This window comes from Eremothecium gossypii, chromosome V (assembly GCF_000091025.4).
Source record: "Eremothecium gossypii ATCC 10895 chromosome V, complete sequence".
Taxonomy (NCBI): Eukaryota; Fungi; Ascomycota; class Saccharomycetes; order Saccharomycetales; family Saccharomycetaceae; genus Eremothecium; species Eremothecium gossypii.
This window is the reverse complement of record NC_005786.2, coordinates 365,607-383,212: the sequence shown is the minus strand read 5'-3', so window position 1 is coordinate 383,212 and position 17,606 is coordinate 365,607. Positions and strand designations below refer to the sequence as shown.

Below are 17,606 nucleotides of genomic sequence, written 5' to 3'. Positions count from 1 at the left end.
CCGTATCCATCCCCATCGAATCCTCCAGTTTGGCTATTCCCGTTGCAATCACGTGATTTGTGTGTGCGAGCTAGCGCATTTTTCAACTAATATGTATGCTTGAAATGAAAAGTTGTTCTGCCAACACAGCACAGTGGAAGGTTCCAAAATTCTGCTAGCCTACAACCTGCTGCATTCTAGCATCGTGGTTCCAGGTCGAGTACTGCTGCACTAGATTGAATAGTGCGCTTGTACTTGTTGCTGCGAGGACAAATTACTGCGAGGCAATAGAAGATGTCAAGATCTTCATCGCCGTCTGTAAGTCTGCCACTTCCCAGCAGCGCAACCTTGTTTCTGGACAGGGAGGACAAGACAGAGGAGGCTCTGGGGACATTTATAGAATTGGAACAATGCACATACACTCACAAACGCCTGGGGGATTCCCGGAGTAACGAGTTCATGGAATGTGACTGTTTCGAAGATTACAAAGACGAGCAGAATCATGCATGCGATGAAAATTCAGACTGTATCAACCGGCTGACACTGATCGAGTGTGTGAATGACCTATGCACTTCGTGCGGGGACGACTGTCAAAACCAGCGGTTTCAAAAGAAGGAATACGCGGATATTGCAGTCTTCCAGACAGAAAAGAAGGGTTACGGCGTGCGGGCCGAGCGGGATATCGAAGCAAATGAATTCATCTACGAGTATATTGGCGAGGTCATATCCGAAGCTGACTTCCGGGACCGTATGGTAGACTATGATATGCGGGGGTTCAAGCATTTCTACTTTATGATGCTGCAGGCAGGGGAGTTCATCGATGCCACAGAGAGGGGGTGTCTGGCGCGCTTCTGTAATCACTCGTGCAATCCCAACGCGTACGTGAGCAAGTGGGATGTTGCCGGCAAGCTGAAAATGGGTATATTTGCACATCGGAAGATTCTGAAGGGCGAGGAAATAACGTTCGACTACAACGTAGATAGATACGGTGCCACTGCGCAACCATGCTACTGCGATGAGCCAAATTGTATTGGCTTTCTCGGGGGTAAGACGCAGACAGATGCCGCATCGCTGTTGCCACAGAATTATGCAGACGCCCTGGGGGTGAGGCCGTCAGTGGAGAAGAAGTGGGTCAAAATGAGGAAAGCACTTGGGGAAGAGATCGATAAGAGCGGTTCCAGCAATATCAATATAGAATTTGTGGAGTCGCTAGAATTGGAACCGTGCGTACAATACAGTGATGTAAACAAGGTGATGAGTGTGCTGTTGCAGATAGACGACAAATTTATATGCTCAAAGCTGCTGGAAAGGATATTGCTGACATCGGATGAGACAATGCGCTACCAGATCATCAAGCTGCATGGATATAAATGTTTTAGCAAGCTGCTAGGGTTATTCGAAACGGATGAAAACACGCAGCACAGAATCCTGCAATATCTTTCTGACCTTCCGAAAACCACTAAGAATGGCATCGTTTCGTCCCAGATAGACAAAAAAGTCGAGTCTTTGCTCCAGAAGGAAGCTCTTAAGGAAGACGCGAGTGCGCTCCTGGAGCGGTGGAATACTTACGAGACGTACCAGAGGATAGCTAAAAAAGACTTTACCAAGACCAGTAATGGCCTGAACAAGGTAACCGACTTTAGGAGGGTCAGGCTGCCTCTTGGATGGGAAATAATCCACGAAAACGGGAGACCAATGTATTATAACGCTCAGCGCCAGATTAAGCGCGTAGACCCACCGTCTGACACGCACCTGCAACGGCCAGCTCGGACCACTCCTCCTCAGCGGTATAACGGCGGTTTCTACGATCGTACCACTAAGCGGCCTTTAGATCCGGAATCTTTCGAGAAGCGGAAGCGCCAGCGATTGGAGTGGGAGCAGCAGGAGCTGGCTAAGAAAAAACAGGAAGAGGTGCGCCACCTCAAGGAGAAACTCGAGGTCGAAAAGCAGAAGAAGTCCGAGTTGGAACAGATCATCGAGGATGCAAACAAACAGCAGGAGCAGCAACGTCTCGAACGCCTACAGAAGGAAAAGGAAACAGCAGAGCGGCGCGAGCGACGCAGGCAGACCCACTCGGCAAGCCGCATCGAGCACAAGTGGAACAAGTTTTTTGCCCAGATTGTGCCCAATCTAATCAAGTCGTATGCCACCAGTATGGACCGTGCTCGCATAAAAGAATGTGCGAGAGATATAGTCAAGATATTGTCAAGCAAAGAACTGAAGAAGGATGCGACCAAGGTACCGCCAGCGGAAGTCACAAAAGAAAAGCGCAAAAAGGTTAATGAGTTCTGCAAGAGCTACATGGATAAGCTGCTCGCAAAAATGCATGAAAAGGCGGTATCCAAGTAGCGTGCTAACGGGTTTACGAGCTTGCCCTGGGGTTGGGATCGAAATGTAGTATGTCTGTAATTTGTTTGTTTCTCCTATTTTAATTTATCGAACCTGACGAATCTCAGCATTGTTTCACCATTGTAGTTTCCAGGACGGGAAATTACATGGGTGACAGAAACATGCTCGAAAGTGATAGATCATAATGGGCAAGAGGTTGTTGAATTATAAAATGAAGAACTCGTGCATGTCATCCGGACACACCCCGGGGTCTGATCAGCATCGCGATGAACCAGGACAAATTCCCTGGAGACCCGTGTGGTGACGAAGCGCAGCCCTGCCTCTGCTACTGTGCTGGCTGCTGCAATATACAGGCCTACCGGGTGTATTTTGTCAGACTATTTATCACGGGGTTCGTGTTACCAGTATGCTGGCTGCTGAATATTCTGTTGTATCTTTATGTCTGTTGGTGGATTCCGCACGACATTATCTTTCCGGGAGTTAAGGCAGACAGCAGTCTGCAGGACCCGGAGAAGTCCGCTGATTTTACAGGAGCTGCAAAGGCGGCCCTTGATCGGCCCAGCAGCGAGGAGCCCTGGGACACGAGCACGGTAAGGGATACGTTGCCGGCCGATGACACCAGCCGCATTTCTCCGGAAAACGCCGGGCAGGCGCATCTGAAGGCCATAGCAGCATCCACCATTGAGTGCCACTACCGCTGCAGGCGGATATACCTCAAGTGGCTTGCGCGATCGCTAATCTGCATCGTGGGCTACGCCGCGGCGGCAATCGCGCTGGTCGCCGTGCTCTCTTCTCAGAAGGCGGCGGCCGCAGCTGGAAATACGTTGCTCACATCGCCATAGGCACGTGGCGTAGCATTAATAATTACCGTCCCTAATCGCTACCCGTTGCGCTCACGGGCTACCACGTTGCAGATACACGCTTAGTCATCGCCACACAATTGCTGGCCACATGGATGCCCAGGATGGGATTTGGGCATATGTTGGTTTGAGGAGTATATCTGGCGATATACCCGAAAATGAGATGGACGAATGTCGGTAGGTTAATATTACTCTACGCGAGTACTTTATGTAAGCTTGTCCTCGACATTAGTGTGCCACAAAAATCTTATGGTTCAGGGATTGACCGGTTTGTGTCTTGGCGGGACCCCGAGGATCTCTAGGATAAATCTTGATGATGTATGGCCTTTCGTGTCGTGCCCATTCTGTACAAGACAGTGCTTCGAGCGAAATACTACGCATATCTTTCCTGCAGTGACAGAATGGTCTACGTACAAATAGCCATAGCATGGCACTTCATATCTTCGAGCATAGCGCTCGCGCACGAAGCGGCTCACCTGTCAGCGCCGCAGATAATACCACAGCTGAGCCGCGAATACCACTCGATCGACTTCCTCAATGTGGGGTTCACAGGCTCGTACAGTCCCGTCAGCACGTTGAAGGCGGTGGAGTCGAAGCAGTGCAGGTGCGAAACTGGGCCGCGGGTATGGTTCAGCGGCGCCACGGCGCCGATCGATGAGCCATTGTCAGTACACTTCCGCGGGCCACTCAAACTACACCGATTTGCATACTACACATCAGAGCATTTTGTGCTCGACCAACAGGCGTCCGGCAGCTGGCAGCGGGGGGCATACTTCGACGCGGCAAGCAGGACGAGGCAGAACGCGGTGTTCCTCACGCGGGCTGGCGCGCACTCCGAGTGTCTCGGGAAGGCGTTGACGTATGCCGCCGAGGACGGTGTCAGCAGGTCGGACCGCCCGGCAACGCTCTCGAAGCACGCATCCTTAAGCTCGGACCAGGAGTTTGCCATTTTCGCGGACGACCCGTGCCCGGAGTCTGGCATCGGAAATGCGTGCGGGGTGTACCGGAAGGGCATCCCCGCGTACCACGGGTTCGCTGGGGCCACGAAGATGTTTCTCTTTGAGTTTGAGATGCCAGCGGAGACGCTTGCCCCCCACCCCAAGTTCGAATTTTACGATCTACCGGCCATATGGCTGTTGAACGCGCGCATCCCCAGAACCGCCCAATACCCTAACAACGCAGACTGCTCCTGCTGGGCAAGCGGCTGCGGCGAGTTCGATGTTTTCGAGGCCATGAATGCCACCGAATCCTACCACCTCTACTCCGCCTTCCATACCTTCCAAGGAATTGATGACGTGGGATCTGGCATTCAGCCCCCCGCCTTCTTCGAACGGCGGCCGCGCGGCGTCATGCGTGGTGGCGTGATCTTCGACTCGGTGGGTCACGTGCGCGTATTTATGTCCGACGCAGTGTCATTCGAGAGGAACATCTCGTCTGCAAAGCTTGCATCTATGATGTACCGCCTCCAGTTGTCCACGCCATATAAGCTGGTTCTTCCCAACGTGACGGCAGTCAGACCTATCCTCGAAATGACCTCCAATGCCATTCACTTACTCCACAAGGCAGGTATGACCGGTTATGTGGTTCTAACGTTAGCATCACTTGTATACCTAATAATATAGCTGGCCGCTCGTGCGACCTCCCGCATGATGGGCCATGTGGGCGGCGGACCGGCATTTTCGCATCGTAAATATTTGTGCAGAGAGTTCGAACCTAGTGCTTTTGATGTATTTTTCAACGTTGCTTCGGAGATACCTTAATCTCGGTACCTGGCGAAGCCATTGATGGACGAATTAGGAAGGTGGTACAGGCATCAACCAAGGAAGAAGGGAATATTTGAAACAGTAAGGACTGGCAGGCTTCCAGCAGCGCTAATAATTCAATGTGTATGTATTACTCATTTCAGAAGATGTCTCTTTGGAGCTGTACGCTATAAAAGTGATGCAGTTTTGCTAGTTTCCACTCAAGATCTGGTCTGGGTACCGGCCACATGTCGACGGATCACGCTTGGACTATAATAGCGCTGGCATCACTTGCAGTGCTCCTGCTGCTTCCACCGCTGGTGTGGCACTCTGGCACGCGGAACACACCCGGAATAATTCTGATTGTATGGTTGTTAATCATGGACATCAAGTGCATCGTAGATGCCGCGATATGGGGCGGGACGGATTTTGCGAGCCGGTGGGCCGGTTATGGGTGGTGCGACCTGATGATTAGGCTGCAGGCAGGCGCAAATGTTGGCATTTCCTGTGCCGTGTCGAATATTGCATTTAATCTGCGCCGCATCCTGAAAGCTGATGCCGCGCTGCCCAATGCGGGCTCATACAAAAAGGTGGTGGTGGATCTGAGCTTCTGTATCGTCAGCCCATTGGTCGTGATGGGGTTGACGTTTTTGGCGCAGGCGTTTCGCTTTGCAATCTTCCGGTACAGTGGCTGCCAAGTCGCGCTGTCGCCAACGTGGGTGACTGCAGTGTGCTACACGCTCTGGATCCTGATCTGGTCCATGGTTGGATTTGTGTACGCGATACTGCTGCTCTTGGTGTTTTATCGGAGGCGGAAAGACGTGCGCGACATCCTACATTGTACGAATTCCGGGTTGAACTTGGCGCGCTTTGCCAGGTTACTGATCTTTTGCCTAGTAATCATCCTCGTTATGTTTCCTTTCTCAGTATTTTCGTTTGTGGAGGACCTTCGTAACGTGGAAGGTGGCTATATCTTCATATTCAAGGCGAATAGAGAGATGTGGAACCAAATCCCCCACCTGGACCCAGGCTCGCCATTGTACAGCATATGGCTTTACATACTCATGTCGTACCTGGTGTTTCTGATCTTCGGACTTGGTTCGGATGCTCTCTCAATGTATGCCGGGATAGCCAGGGCAATTGGATTTGGAGCTGTCATGGATAGGTGGAATTCACATGTAAACCGTAACTCCGACAAACATACCGACAGAATTACACGCCAGTTCCTTCATCGCCACGGTTATGATGAATTCCACAGCAAGCCCTGCGCTGATTCAGCAGCAGCTCGTACGGACAAATCAATGCCTAGCACGCCAACGAATTTCGTTGTGGACTACGCCTTGCCGCAGGATCTCAAGCGCGAAGAAAGACGTAGGCGACAGGCTTATAATAATGGTAACATCTACTTCGACGATTCGGCGCTGGGAATGGGCCGCTATGGTGACTGTCAGCTTGATCTTGAAAGTGGAATTGACTTGTCACCCATGACTGCGATATCCTTCTCACGTGAATTGAACGGCTCAATGAAAGATACAGCTGCTTCAGTCAGCATATGCAGCGATGACACAAAGGCCGAGGTATTCCCACCACAGCACAGCCATCGTGGACGCAATTAGATGGGTCAATTGGCCCTTACCACTTCTTCTCAAATACGGACTCTCATGCATAATCAAAGATTGGTTAATTAATCAATTACATAATATATTTAATGTGTTAATCTGTTACGGTATGGATCTTTAAGTGTGTTCATTAGTATTTACGATATACTCGTAGAGGAAGCCCACGGTTGAAAGATGATCCGTAAAGTTTAGGTGTTCGTTCACGGAGTGTATCACAGACAGCACCTCCCCTGTCAGCTGAATTGCCATGAAGCGATAGATATTTTCCGTTAGGTTCCAGTAATGTCTGGTGTCAGTGTTACCACTGAACAGGGACTGACCGACATAGAACTCTACGTCGCGGTCGGCGAACACGCGGTTTTCGTAGACATCCTGAATGGTTCCAGCAAACAGATCCCACACTTCTGAGCCGTGCGTTGGTGAAACAGGAGCAGGCGGGAAGGCATTACTCACTTCTAGAGCAATATAGCCCAGCTCGGTCTTCGGGGCAAGCTCCTCGTCACCTATGACAACACCATATCCATACTTCTCAGCCACAGCCTGTATTTGCCTCACATTCCTGGCAAGCACAGTTTCTACATTGGATGTAACGTCGATACGGTGGTTAATTAGAAAGCTTACCTCCTCCGGCAAAGCGTTTGCCTTAACGCCCCCACGTATGATGTCAACTGCCTGTGAGGTACGCATTAGGTCGCGGTAAAGATGCTGGGTAGCCAAAAATTCTAGCAGCTTCGCAGCGGCGCCCGAGTCATGTGGCGCATTGAGTATGGCCCGCCTCACAATTTCTGGGAGAGAGTTGTCGTGTTCCGCATAGCAGGTTAGCACGCCGTAGACGGGATTACTGGCGGAAAACGTTAATTCCGACGGGTTGTCCTCGAGCAGACTGATCAGTTTGGCAGCAATACCAATATTAGTGTGCTCGGGGGGGACTGAGGAATGGCCACCGCGCCCATGAACCGTGATAACAAAGTCTGCATATCCTTTTTCGCCTGTGACCGGTGCAGCGAAGTAAAGGCTGTCGGATGCCGGAAGAATCCCGTTGCCCTCATCAACTATTGCATAAATGCCGTTCTTGCCATAGCGCTCTTCCAAGTGTTGGGCTATTTCGCCGGCGCCATACTTGCCAGTTGATTCTTCGTCGAAGCCAAAGGCAAGCAGCACGGTACGGGTGGGTTTGAAGCCATCCCTCAATAGCAGGTCTACCGCCTCAAGCGTTCCGATGAGCAGGTTTTTGCAATCTATAGTCCCACGCCCCCATAGAGTGTCCGTGTCTTCATCGTAAAATCCGTCGAAGGGGGGGTGATTCCACTGCTCCCAGGTGTCGCGGTTGACAGGGACTACGTCTTGATGTGCTGCCAACAGCAGAGGCTTAAGGGCAGCATCTGAGCCGCCCCAGGTGTATACCAGTCCGACCTTGTTCACAACCTCCACCTGGAGATGCTCGTAGACGAGGGGGAATGTGGTTTCCAGATACGCATGAAACTTATAGAACTCTGCGTAGTACTCTGGGTCGTCTGCCGGCGCAGGGTGAACGTCCCCAATCTCGGTGCGGATCTGGATGGCGCCCGACAACCGCTTGATGGAGTCGCGCTTGAAAACAGGATCGTGGAATATCCTATCTAGAGATTTATTGAATGCAGGCGCGATGGGATTGATTCGGCCGCAAAGCGGCGCAGTCGACACGCTTGCTACCTTCGTGTCCTGTGCGAACCAGTGCCAACCTCCAAGCAACAAAATTGCGAGACCGCAGGCGACCTGCAAGAAATCACGCCGTGCAAGGCGCCGACGTCCTCCGCCCTCCGACCGTAGCCCCTCTTTTCCCAGGATGATGGCCATTAGAGCGTGTGGTTCTGTGCAGACAGCCTCCCAGACTGCGTATTTCTGATTATATAGTACTGGCTGCGCATCTGCTGAGCTCGCCGCGGTGACTAACGTCCCTTGAGCAATCGCACGGGTTTGCTGCAGAGCCCGGCCGTACGCCGCACGGATGTCTCCACAGCCCGTCGTCCACCTGCTCGGATAGCCCCGCTTTGCGTCGGCGGCCGAAGCCGCGCCACCCGAGCTGGCTGGGAGATGCTGCCCAAAATGCCTGCAATATGCACGGCTATTGTTCTTTTTTTGTTTGCACTATTTCTCGAGGCTCCTCTTTTCGGCAACACATATAGGGCGTCGGCGCCGAAAATGGGGCCTGCGCGGCATCTCACGTGTAGCACAAAGTGCCCTCATACTCCGATCACAAGCCAGCGGAACCTGCGGGCACACGCAGCGCCGAACTGACCTTTTAGGAATTTTGGCCTTGGAAAAAGTGTAAGCAAATACAAGAAGTCAGCCTGTCGGTAGGCACAAACTCCAGAGCGTAGCTTTTATGTTTTCCGGTCGTTGGCCTACCGCGCTGCTCGTCTAGAAGAAGTTCAATCTGTGATCGCAGGAATAGGAACGAATATTATATAAGCCAATCGAAAGGGGCAGGATTTCCGATGAAGTGTTTCCCGAGGTCGCAGAGGACAGATCAAGCCCGATGATTAAGCAGGCGGAACGAAAGTCAAAACCAGTAAAGATTTCGGCCCCCGGCTAACATAGGGTAGGCGATGCGGAAGCTTGCGCTATTATAGCAGAAGGCCGATATTTTCGGGGACATATATAAGACGCCGGGCGATGATCAGGACCCTGGCGTGCCGGTAGCAGTCTCAGCGCATCCAGGTCAATCGCAGCGAAATGGTAGCCATCTTGGGGCAAGCGAGGCGACAAGTTGTGCGCAAAATGGTCTCTGTGCAGTCCAATGAGCGCTATGATGAGGCGAGCCACTGCAGTGGGGACCTGGACATCGTCGCGGACTACGTGACGTCGCTGCTGTACAAATTCGTGCAGTTCGAGCGCAGCTTCAACATCATGCTGGTGCTGGGGCACAGCTACGACGTCCAACCCTTCCACGACAAGTTCCTGCGAGAGTTCGGCGCGACCGTGCTCACCAGCCAGGACGACCGCGACGCATGGCAGGACTACCGGAACCGCCACTCCAACGTCCTCGTGACATACACAAAGGCCATGCTCGCCCCGTGCGCTTACACGGACATGATCATCTTCATCGACTACCTGCCCAGTCTCGATGACTACACGCACGCCATCACCAACCTCAGGGACGGCTGCGGCTTCTGCTATCTGGTCTTCGACCCGGAGACGGTGGAGCTGGACGACATGTCGTCCCGCACACTCGATCTGCAGGAGTGCCTCGAATGCTACCGCGCCGATGACACAGGTCCGGTGGACCCGCTGTCTCTCGATCCCAATATGCAGCTACTTCTTTCCATGCTGGAAATGGAAGAGAACACCATCCAGGCCTGTAACTACTACGACACGGTCATCTACTGAGGTCTACGGAACATACACGGCTGCTGCTGCCGACAGCTGGTGCTAAGCCAATTGTACGCGGTATAACGTTGCCGCAGGACACGGTTGTCCTGGCTGGCAAACTTCTCTTGTATCATTATAATATATTAGACTTTAACCTATAATTAGACTCTAATATCGGTAACCCCTGGCGACGCTCGAGCAGAAATCGTGACACACGGACGTAAGATAGGGTAACCCTCATCGAGGCAAGCGGGCATCAGACGCCAACTAACGCGTTCGGTGAAAGTCTACGACGCCGTGCACACGAGCTATACTCGCACACTGGCAAGCATGTCGCACCAGACCCCCCGTTTAGACCCCGCGCAAATCGCGTCCACCAACCACAGTGTGTTTCGGCTAATAGCCAAGGTGGTGGCGCAGCCCAAGCAGGAGGAAATTACGATCCAGTCGCCCACAACAAACAGGGAGATGGTGACGCTGGGATCGGTGCGCGTCTCGCAGCTGACTAAGTTCAAGGTCGAGCAGTGGTACGAATTTGTGTGCCGTGCGAGCGACTCCGGCGACGCCGGGGTTTTCGTGCTCGACTCCGTGGAGCTGCCGCTGCCGAGCGGGGAAGAGCTCAGTGTGGATGGCGTGGTGGCACTGCAGCAGCTGTGCTCCAAGTTTCCAGAAATGTACTGATCGCGGGGTGCCGCGGGATAATGCTCTATGTATACGTGTATATTGGGTACGTATGGATTATGCGAATGGACAGACGTCAGCGCTTGCTGAGGTGGCTTAGGTTGATCTTGCGCGTGGATAACGTCTGGCGCTGTTTGGGGTCGTACCATTCCGACGGGTGCGGCTGCGGAGTGGCGTAGTTGTGGAACAGCGATAGCGTGTAGTCTATGCTGCGAGTGATGGTGGTCTCCTGGAACAGCAGGTCGTTCCGTATGACGCTGAAGTACGACACCGATGTTACCTCATGCTTGTTCACCCACGTGGTGGCTGAGATTTTTGTCGCAGGCTGTGTTTGCATCGGTGCATATCGTGTTTTCGCTGTCTGCGACAAGTAGGGGACACTGGCGTATTCAGCTGTCGGGTCAAACTTCACGCCGTCCTTTCGGGCTGTGATGTGTACTTCGCCCCAGAGAGGGTGATCCAACGGTGCGCTCACGGTGATCTTTTTGGGGCCCGTCATGTCCTCCAGGTAGAAGCGCTTCGAATAGTTGATCGTGTACCCCATAATGCCGGCATTCGCCGTCAACTGCACCATGTACATGCCGTCTGCTACTATATTTGCGTCCACGGTGAGGTCAAGCGACAATTCCCCATTGTCCTCTTTCACGTCCGCCGGCAGCACGTCATTTGCCAAGTTCATCATGCATGTTAGTTGATTGAGCGGACCGCCACAGAGTGTCACATTGTATATTTCAATCTCATCCTTTTTTGGGTACGTAGTTTCATCAATGCGCCACCTAAGCTCGAGCGAAGCTTTCCCAGACTTCGCCGAAAAACGTGCGCCTTTCTCGGGCTTCAGGACGGAAACATCCGCCCACACCAATTGCACTGCCTGCATCAGCAGCCAGAGGACTACACCGAAACCAGATGCTGCGCGCATGCCGCCAACTTACTATTCTGCTTTTTTAAATCGCGACAGCAAGGTATTCGAACCTCGCAAAGTGTGCGACCTGCGCCTCACGGCACACCAAGCTTATATGTGCGTAGCATCGCTCTGTGTCCACGTTTGCACACAAGGCGTTCCAAAAGTGGCAACGACTGAAGGCCTGTGAGATATCGATGGCTCTGTGCTCTTCTACCGGAAAAACCTTTGTAGGCACCATTGTCATGCACTAGTTAACAAGAAATTCCGAAGTAGACAATTCACGGTTTCTTTTAGCAGCGTAGCTACTGGTCCGCCGGACGTGTCAGTGACGTTTCAGCCATGCTCCGAGGCAGTGAGCACATGCCGGCGATGACTAAGTGGCGAGCTGCTCATGCATAAGACTTGCGCGTGCGAAACTGCGGGGCGTTTGTTTTATGTAGTGTCCATTCCGCAGCTTCCTGTGGTGAACCTCGAGGGTCGAAATAATGGCATTCCGATTCGGCCCGATCATTACAATCACGTGATCTTATTTGTGATCACGTGATATGTTATTTACGTATAACGTGATGTTTGAGTTGTCGCATGGCTCTGAGACGGTCAGATAAACAAAGCTGAAGCACACTATTGCTAAGGCTGGTCCATCTAAGAGCAAGAAGCGGCCATCCAATCGGGTGTAGGAGAAGACACGAGCGATATTTAGTAGAATGGGGAGCAGCAGGTCAGTTGGTAGTTATAGCGGGGAAGGCGGGCAAGGATCTGGGGGAGTTTCACGCGCGGAGGCGTGGTCGGATAAAGAAGAGGCCAAGCAATGGTCACAGGAAAGTGCGGAGGGGGTGGATATTGCATTCGATGAGGCGATCGATGGCGAAGTTCTATCTGCAGATCGGAACTCCGCTGTCGAAGAAGGCGCAGAGGCAGATGCACCCGAAACAAAGGAGAACACGGAAACCCTGTCAGGAAGTGGAGAGGTGATGGAGCAAGATGGGGGAGATGGGGAGGAAGAGGAGGACGACGATGGGGTAGAATCGAGCTACCCGGTCGCCGCAGATACCATTGAGGTGGACGCCGAAACAGAAAATGCCACCAATTCCCCTGGAACCGTTAATGCTGGGGACGCCGATACCGGGCCGGTAGAAGCTCGGGAGCTCTCAGAGCTGCCCGCTGAAGTCAAACAGGAGCACAATGGATACGGTTCTAGCATGCAGGTAGATGACAGTGGTCGCGCAGTTGCCGTAGAGGGTGGGCTGCAGTCGAGCACAGAGAAGGAGGTCGACCTCGTGGTTCCTCAAACGCATGAAATTGTGATCCCTTCATATGCCAAGTGGTTCCATTTAAATAAAATCCACGAGATTGAGAAGAAGTCGCTGCCAGAATTTTTTACAAATCGCATTCCGTCTAAAACTCCGCAAGTGTACGTTAAATATCGGAATTTCATGGTGAACTCATACCGGCTAAATCCCAATGAATACTTCACGGTGACATCTGCAAGGCGGAATTTATGCGGTGACGCAGGATCTATTTTTCGTGTCTACAAGTTCCTCTCGAAGTGGGGGTTGATCAACTATCAAGTGAATAGTAAGGTAAAACCCACTGCAGTGGAACCGCCATACACAGGAGAATACTCAACGCGCCACGATGCGCCCAGGGGGTTGTTCCCTTTCCAGTCATATAAGCCAGCCGTGCAGATCCCAGATATGTCGCGTTTGAAAAAGATGATGACCCAGTTGAGGGATCCTATCACGGGCGGTAATAGGCAAGAGAGCTCCCCCTCGTTAAAAACAGAAGCTGGAGAAGAGCAGGCAGTGGACGGTAAGCGTATGGCAAATGGTATATCAACCGGACATTTAAGAGCACCAAAGAAGCCTAGACTTCAGGATATGATAGACAAGGACTGGGAGAAGGGAGAAGTTATAAAACTGCTAAAGTCACTCCAGCAGCATGGGACCGATTGGATGCAAGTAGCCAAAGACGTCGGGAACAAGACACCCGAACAGTGCATTTTGCGTTTTCTGCAACTGCCTATTGAGGATAACTTCCTAGATAGCGAAGAGAACTTGGGCCCTCTCAAATACGGGGCCCATCTTCCATTCAGCAAGGCCGACAACCCGGTAATGAGCACAATTGCCTTCTTGGTTGGCCTGGTTGACGCTGAGACTGTGCGCGCAATGACCCAACGTGCGATAAAATCCATTGATGGCGAAGAGGTTCCAAGTGCCAATGGCACCTCCGATGAAACTCCCGCAAGAGTCGTAAAGGACGCATCGGAGATAGCCGTTGCTTCGCTCGGCGCGCGAGCCCATGTGTTTGCGAATAACGAGGAGCGTGCTCTCAACGCAGTCACGAACGAGCTTGTTCATACCCAGCTCAGAAAAGTTGACCTGAAGCTGAAGCTGCTGGACACCATGGAAAAGAGCTTAGAAGTTGAACGAAAGGCGCTCCAGAAGCAACAGGAGGAGGTTTTCCTCCAGCGCTTCTCCTTTTCTAAGTACGCTATAAACGTTTTGGAGAAGTTCGAGCAAGCATTGAAGGATACACAGGATCCAGCTGTAATGAAGGATAATATTAATGCAATCCGCAAAATGATTTTGAATCCTCCCGAGTTCGCAATGGGCTCATCCTCGGCCGCACCCACAGATATGTCTTCCGGGGGTGCCCATGAGACCCCTGGTGCTGCGGCTCCCGAAGGCAGTGTTGCCGCGCTTGATATAACAAGCGTCAAACCTGTATCCATGGATGCCCCGCAGCTCTACCGCTACTGGTCTGGCTGATCATTTGGTTCTTCTGTAGATATCATCCCCTTTATTGCATTGACCCTTTCCTCGCGAGCTTCACCAGATCATATATGGCACTTTGTATCTCCCACTACACCATCACATGTATTATTATAATTTACCTCGCGCGGCGATACTCATTCCAGCATGCTCGCAACGGTCTAGAATTGGTATTCTTTGATATATAAATCCGTCTAATCGTTTGTAATGAATTACGAATGTGCCAGGTTATAAACTAAACTTAGCGGACGACCCTCACGAATCTAGCGCTGTCTTATAGTGTGTACACTACGTGATAACTCTCGGTACTCGGTGATCCAAGGATATCGAGTGACTCTAAAGCATCCTACAGTGAGCATATACCATGGCAGCTAATGGCTCATCGGTATTTCAGCATGCGCTCCAGCTGTGGAAGCAGGCAGATTTGCCCAATCTACAAGAAGGCTTAGATCAAGCAATACTTGAAGTAAAGCACCATGAGGAAGAAGCCCTAGAATCGCGAAAGACGCTTGCAACTGAAACCAAAGCGTTCAAGAAATTGGATACGGATGCCAGACTGCTGCAGATTAACAAGCTGATCAAGATGTATCAGGCGGAAGTGGATTCGCTGACCTCGCGGTTCAAGTTTACAGAGCAGAAGCTATTTGAGGTCTACGGTAGGCTTACCGAGGCCCCTGATCCCCAGCCGCTGCTACAGTCATCGTTGGACGCGCTTCAAGGATCCGACAACATGCGGCAACTCCAAAAGGAGAACGCAGCTCTGAAAGACAAGTTGACCAAATATGCAGACTACGAGAATCTAAAGGCGAGGTTGCGAGAGGTGGAACAAAATTCTGCAAAGACCTTTGCAAGGCGGCTTGTAGCAAAGGAGCAAGAGGTCAATTCTACATGGGAAGAGAAGGAGCGTAACTGGGAGAAGAAAGAGGACGAGCTGAACAAACAAGTGAAAACCCTAAAGGAAACCAACAAAGTACTAAACGACAAACTCTCGAAGAAGAATGGACTAGACTCCGAGGACCAGGCGGACGGCGATGCTGAATCCAAATCGTCTAATTCCCATGTGGGTGCAGCAGAGTTCCGTCTACTAGCGGATGAGCTTGAGTCATCTCAGGTGCGGATTTTGGATCTTGAAAAAAGGAATGAAGAACTTAGCGGCGCTTTGGCGAAGGCCTCCAGCGCAGCCGAACGTGACTCCGAATTGCACAATAAAGATTTACAGATTAACCATCTGGAGAGCGAGAATGCTCTGCTAACGGCGTCCTTGGAAAGAGAGCGCAGCTCCCTTGCCGAGACTAGAAAATCGTTAGGACAGCAGATCCAGACGATTAGCCAAGAATTGACCTCGTACAAAGGTGAATTAACCACCGTTCGTCGGAAATTAGTGACATACTCTGACTATGAGCAGATAAAGCAGGAGCTGACCGCTCTGCGCAAAATAGAGTTTGGCGTGGACGATGATAAGCCAGACGAAGACGGAGATCTTGGTTCTGCGCTCACCGCGGCCAACAAGAAACTCCAGTCCAGTCTTGCCGGCTTGCGCAGCAGAAACCAGGATCTCGAACAGAATAACAACCTCCTGGTCGCACAGGTCAAGAACTTGAAAGAGCAATTGCAGGAACTTGAAGCACTAAACGCCAAACTAGAGAATGACTTAGGTAAGGTGGAGGATGTCGCTAGGTTCAACGATAACATGAGCATGATATCAGGCGCCACAAGACATATCACAAACAGACAGGGATATGGGGGGAAACTCTCACCAACTAGCTCGATCATCGGTATTCCGGAAGAAGCCGAAACTGTTGGGCTCACGTCTAACACCTCAATTTTGCCAATTGTCACACAGCAGAGGGACAGAATACGGAACAAGAACATGGAACTTGAGCGGCAGCTGAAGCAAAGCTCCCTTGATCGAGGCAAACTGCTGGCAGAGGTAGCGTCGCTGCGGAAAGATAACCAGAAATTGTATGAGCGCATAAAGTACATATCGTCCTGCAACTCCGGCCTGGGCGAGAGTACGCGGGAAGTATCGACGGGCGTGGATATAGAATCCCAATACCAAACCGGCTACGAGGAATCCCTCCACCCGCTCGTGCAGTTCAAGAAAAGTGAGCAAGAACGCTATACCAAGGGCCGGATGTCCCAGCCAGAAAAGCTTTTCTTTACTTTCGCAAACGTCATCCTAGCTAATAAGACCTCACGGTTAGTCTTCCTAGCATACTGCATTGCCCTCCACGTGCTGGTAGTCATAACAGCGGCGTACTCTGTGAGCGCCACTCGCGCGGTGGGCATGTGACCTGCTGGAGCCTCGCCTGATCCGGCTTATCCGCAGCAACAGGTAGACACATTAACAACTCATAGCACGTACGCAGATACGCTCGGACATATGTATGTATATCAACAAAATGAGTTATTTGTATATTTTGTGCGTTAGATTATACAGTGAAATGGCAAGCGCAACCAAATAAAGATATACTACGGGAGAGGACAGATCCCCAGCGGGAATTCAATCAAGCAGTAATTCTCTTCTGAGCGGCCAATCTGCCTCTCTGTCTGGAAGACAATCTGACAACCTTCTTCTCGGTAGCCTTCTCAACGGCCTCCTCCTTCTCGGTCAACACCAACTCGATGTGGGATGGCGAGGACTCGTATTTGTTGATTCTACCGTGGGCTCTGTAGGTTCTTCTTCTTTGCTTTGGGGCGTGGTTCACCTGGATGTGGGAAACGAACAACTTGGTGGAGTCCAAACCCTTGGCCTCAGCGTTGGCAGCAGCGTTCTGCAACAAGCCCTGCACGAACTTGACAGACTTGGCTGGCCATCTGGCCTTGGTCACACCGAACTCCTTGCCCTGAGCAGTTCTACCAATGGAAGAGTTGTATCTTCTGAATGGGATAGCTCTTTTGTGGTCCAAAACCTGCTCCAAGTAGGTCTGGGCCTTGGTCAAGTCCCAGCCAGAGATGGCCTGCGCGGTCTCCCTGGTGTTCTTGAAGGACACTCTCAAGTAGGAGCCACGAGCGGAAGCAGATTTAGCTGGGTTAGTGGAGGTAGCACCGTATCTAGCCATTGTTTCGTCGTCTGTATCTTGCCTTGGCAGTGCACTTTGCTAACCAACTATCATCACTAGTTTTGTAGATGCGGCGACGATACCGCGCGCGCGAGCCTACCACGCGCAAACCGTGGGCGTGGCCTCCTGCCGCGCCTGCCCGCGCCGGGCTGGCGGCCGCGGGTACGCCAGCCCAGCCGAGCGACCGCCGGCCCAGGTATTCGCCCCCGGGCCGGCCCGGGCACCGGCTTGGGGTGGTCCGTTTTCTCGGTGTACGGGTTCTTTTTGTGGATGTGTGGGTTGAACAGT

General features: G+C 51.9%; 11 protein-coding genes across 11 annotated transcripts; 8 read left to right on the top strand and 3 right to left on the bottom strand.

Moving 5' to 3' along the window:
• Window positions 1–273: 273 nt before the first annotated feature.
• Window positions 274–2,328, top strand: SET2 (histone methyltransferase SET2; the record flags this gene model as incomplete). Its single annotated transcript, NM_210087.2, has 1 exon — window positions 274–2,328. The coding sequence occupies one exon, from the start codon at window positions 274–276 to the stop codon at window positions 2,326–2,328; it is 2,055 nt and encodes a 684-aa protein (NP_984733.2).
• Window positions 2,329–2,594: 266 nt separating this feature from the next.
• Window positions 2,595–3,170, top strand: ASG7 (Asg7p; the record flags this gene model as incomplete). The annotated part of the gene is made up of 1 exon (NM_210086.1): window positions 2,595–3,170. One exon carries the CDS (start codon window positions 2,595–2,597, stop codon window positions 3,168–3,170), a length of 576 nt encoding a protein of 191 aa, NP_984732.1.
• Window positions 3,171–3,589: 419 nt separating this feature from the next.
• Window positions 3,590–4,810, top strand: TOH1 (Toh1p; the record flags this gene model as incomplete). Its single annotated transcript, NM_210085.2, has 1 exon — window positions 3,590–4,810. One exon carries the CDS (start codon window positions 3,590–3,592, stop codon window positions 4,808–4,810), a length of 1,221 nt encoding a protein of 406 aa, NP_984731.2.
• A 368-nt stretch (window positions 4,811–5,178) lies between these two features.
• Window positions 5,179–6,546, top strand: STE3 (Ste3p; the record flags this gene model as incomplete). Its single annotated transcript, NM_210084.1, has 1 exon — window positions 5,179–6,546. One exon carries the CDS (start codon window positions 5,179–5,181, stop codon window positions 6,544–6,546), a length of 1,368 nt encoding a protein of 455 aa, NP_984730.1.
• A 120-nt stretch (window positions 6,547–6,666) lies between these two features.
• CPS1 (Gly-Xaa carboxypeptidase) lies at window positions 6,667–8,385 on the bottom strand (the record flags this gene model as incomplete). The annotated part of the gene is made up of 1 exon (NM_210083.2): window positions 6,667–8,385. One exon carries the CDS (start codon window positions 8,383–8,385, stop codon window positions 6,667–6,669), a length of 1,719 nt encoding a protein of 572 aa, NP_984729.1.
• An 879-nt stretch (window positions 8,386–9,264) lies between these two features.
• Window positions 9,265–9,918, top strand: AGOS_AEL133CA (AEL133C-Ap; the record flags this gene model as incomplete). The annotated part of the gene is made up of 1 exon (NM_001355323.1): window positions 9,265–9,918. The coding sequence occupies one exon, from the start codon at window positions 9,265–9,267 to the stop codon at window positions 9,916–9,918; it is 654 nt and encodes a 217-aa protein (NP_001342263.1).
• Window positions 9,919–10,230: 312 nt separating this feature from the next.
• On the top strand, window positions 10,231–10,581 carry RFA3 (Rfa3p; the record flags this gene model as incomplete). Its single annotated transcript, NM_210082.1, has 1 exon — window positions 10,231–10,581. One exon carries the CDS (start codon window positions 10,231–10,233, stop codon window positions 10,579–10,581), a length of 351 nt encoding a protein of 116 aa, NP_984728.1.
• A 76-nt stretch (window positions 10,582–10,657) lies between these two features.
• Window positions 10,658–11,500, bottom strand: KRE9 (Kre9p; the record flags this gene model as incomplete). The annotated part of the gene is made up of 1 exon (NM_210081.2): window positions 10,658–11,500. One exon carries the CDS (start codon window positions 11,498–11,500, stop codon window positions 10,658–10,660), a length of 843 nt encoding a protein of 280 aa, NP_984727.2.
• A 689-nt stretch (window positions 11,501–12,189) lies between these two features.
• On the top strand, window positions 12,190–14,253 carry SWI3 (Swi3p; the record flags this gene model as incomplete). Its single annotated transcript, NM_210080.2, has 1 exon — window positions 12,190–14,253. The coding sequence occupies one exon, from the start codon at window positions 12,190–12,192 to the stop codon at window positions 14,251–14,253; it is 2,064 nt and encodes a 687-aa protein (NP_984726.2).
• Window positions 14,254–14,620: 367 nt separating this feature from the next.
• Window positions 14,621–16,549, top strand: COY1 (CCAAT displacement transcription factor COY1; the record flags this gene model as incomplete). The annotated part of the gene is made up of 1 exon (NM_210079.1): window positions 14,621–16,549. The coding sequence occupies one exon, from the start codon at window positions 14,621–14,623 to the stop codon at window positions 16,547–16,549; it is 1,929 nt and encodes a 642-aa protein (NP_984725.1).
• A 214-nt stretch (window positions 16,550–16,763) lies between these two features.
• Window positions 16,764–17,318, bottom strand: AGOS_AEL137W (60S ribosomal protein uL22; the record flags this gene model as incomplete). Its single annotated transcript, NM_210078.2, has 1 exon — window positions 16,764–17,318. The coding sequence occupies one exon, from the start codon at window positions 17,316–17,318 to the stop codon at window positions 16,764–16,766; it is 555 nt and encodes a 184-aa protein (NP_984724.2).
• Between the last annotated feature and the right edge of the window lie 288 nt (window positions 17,319–17,606).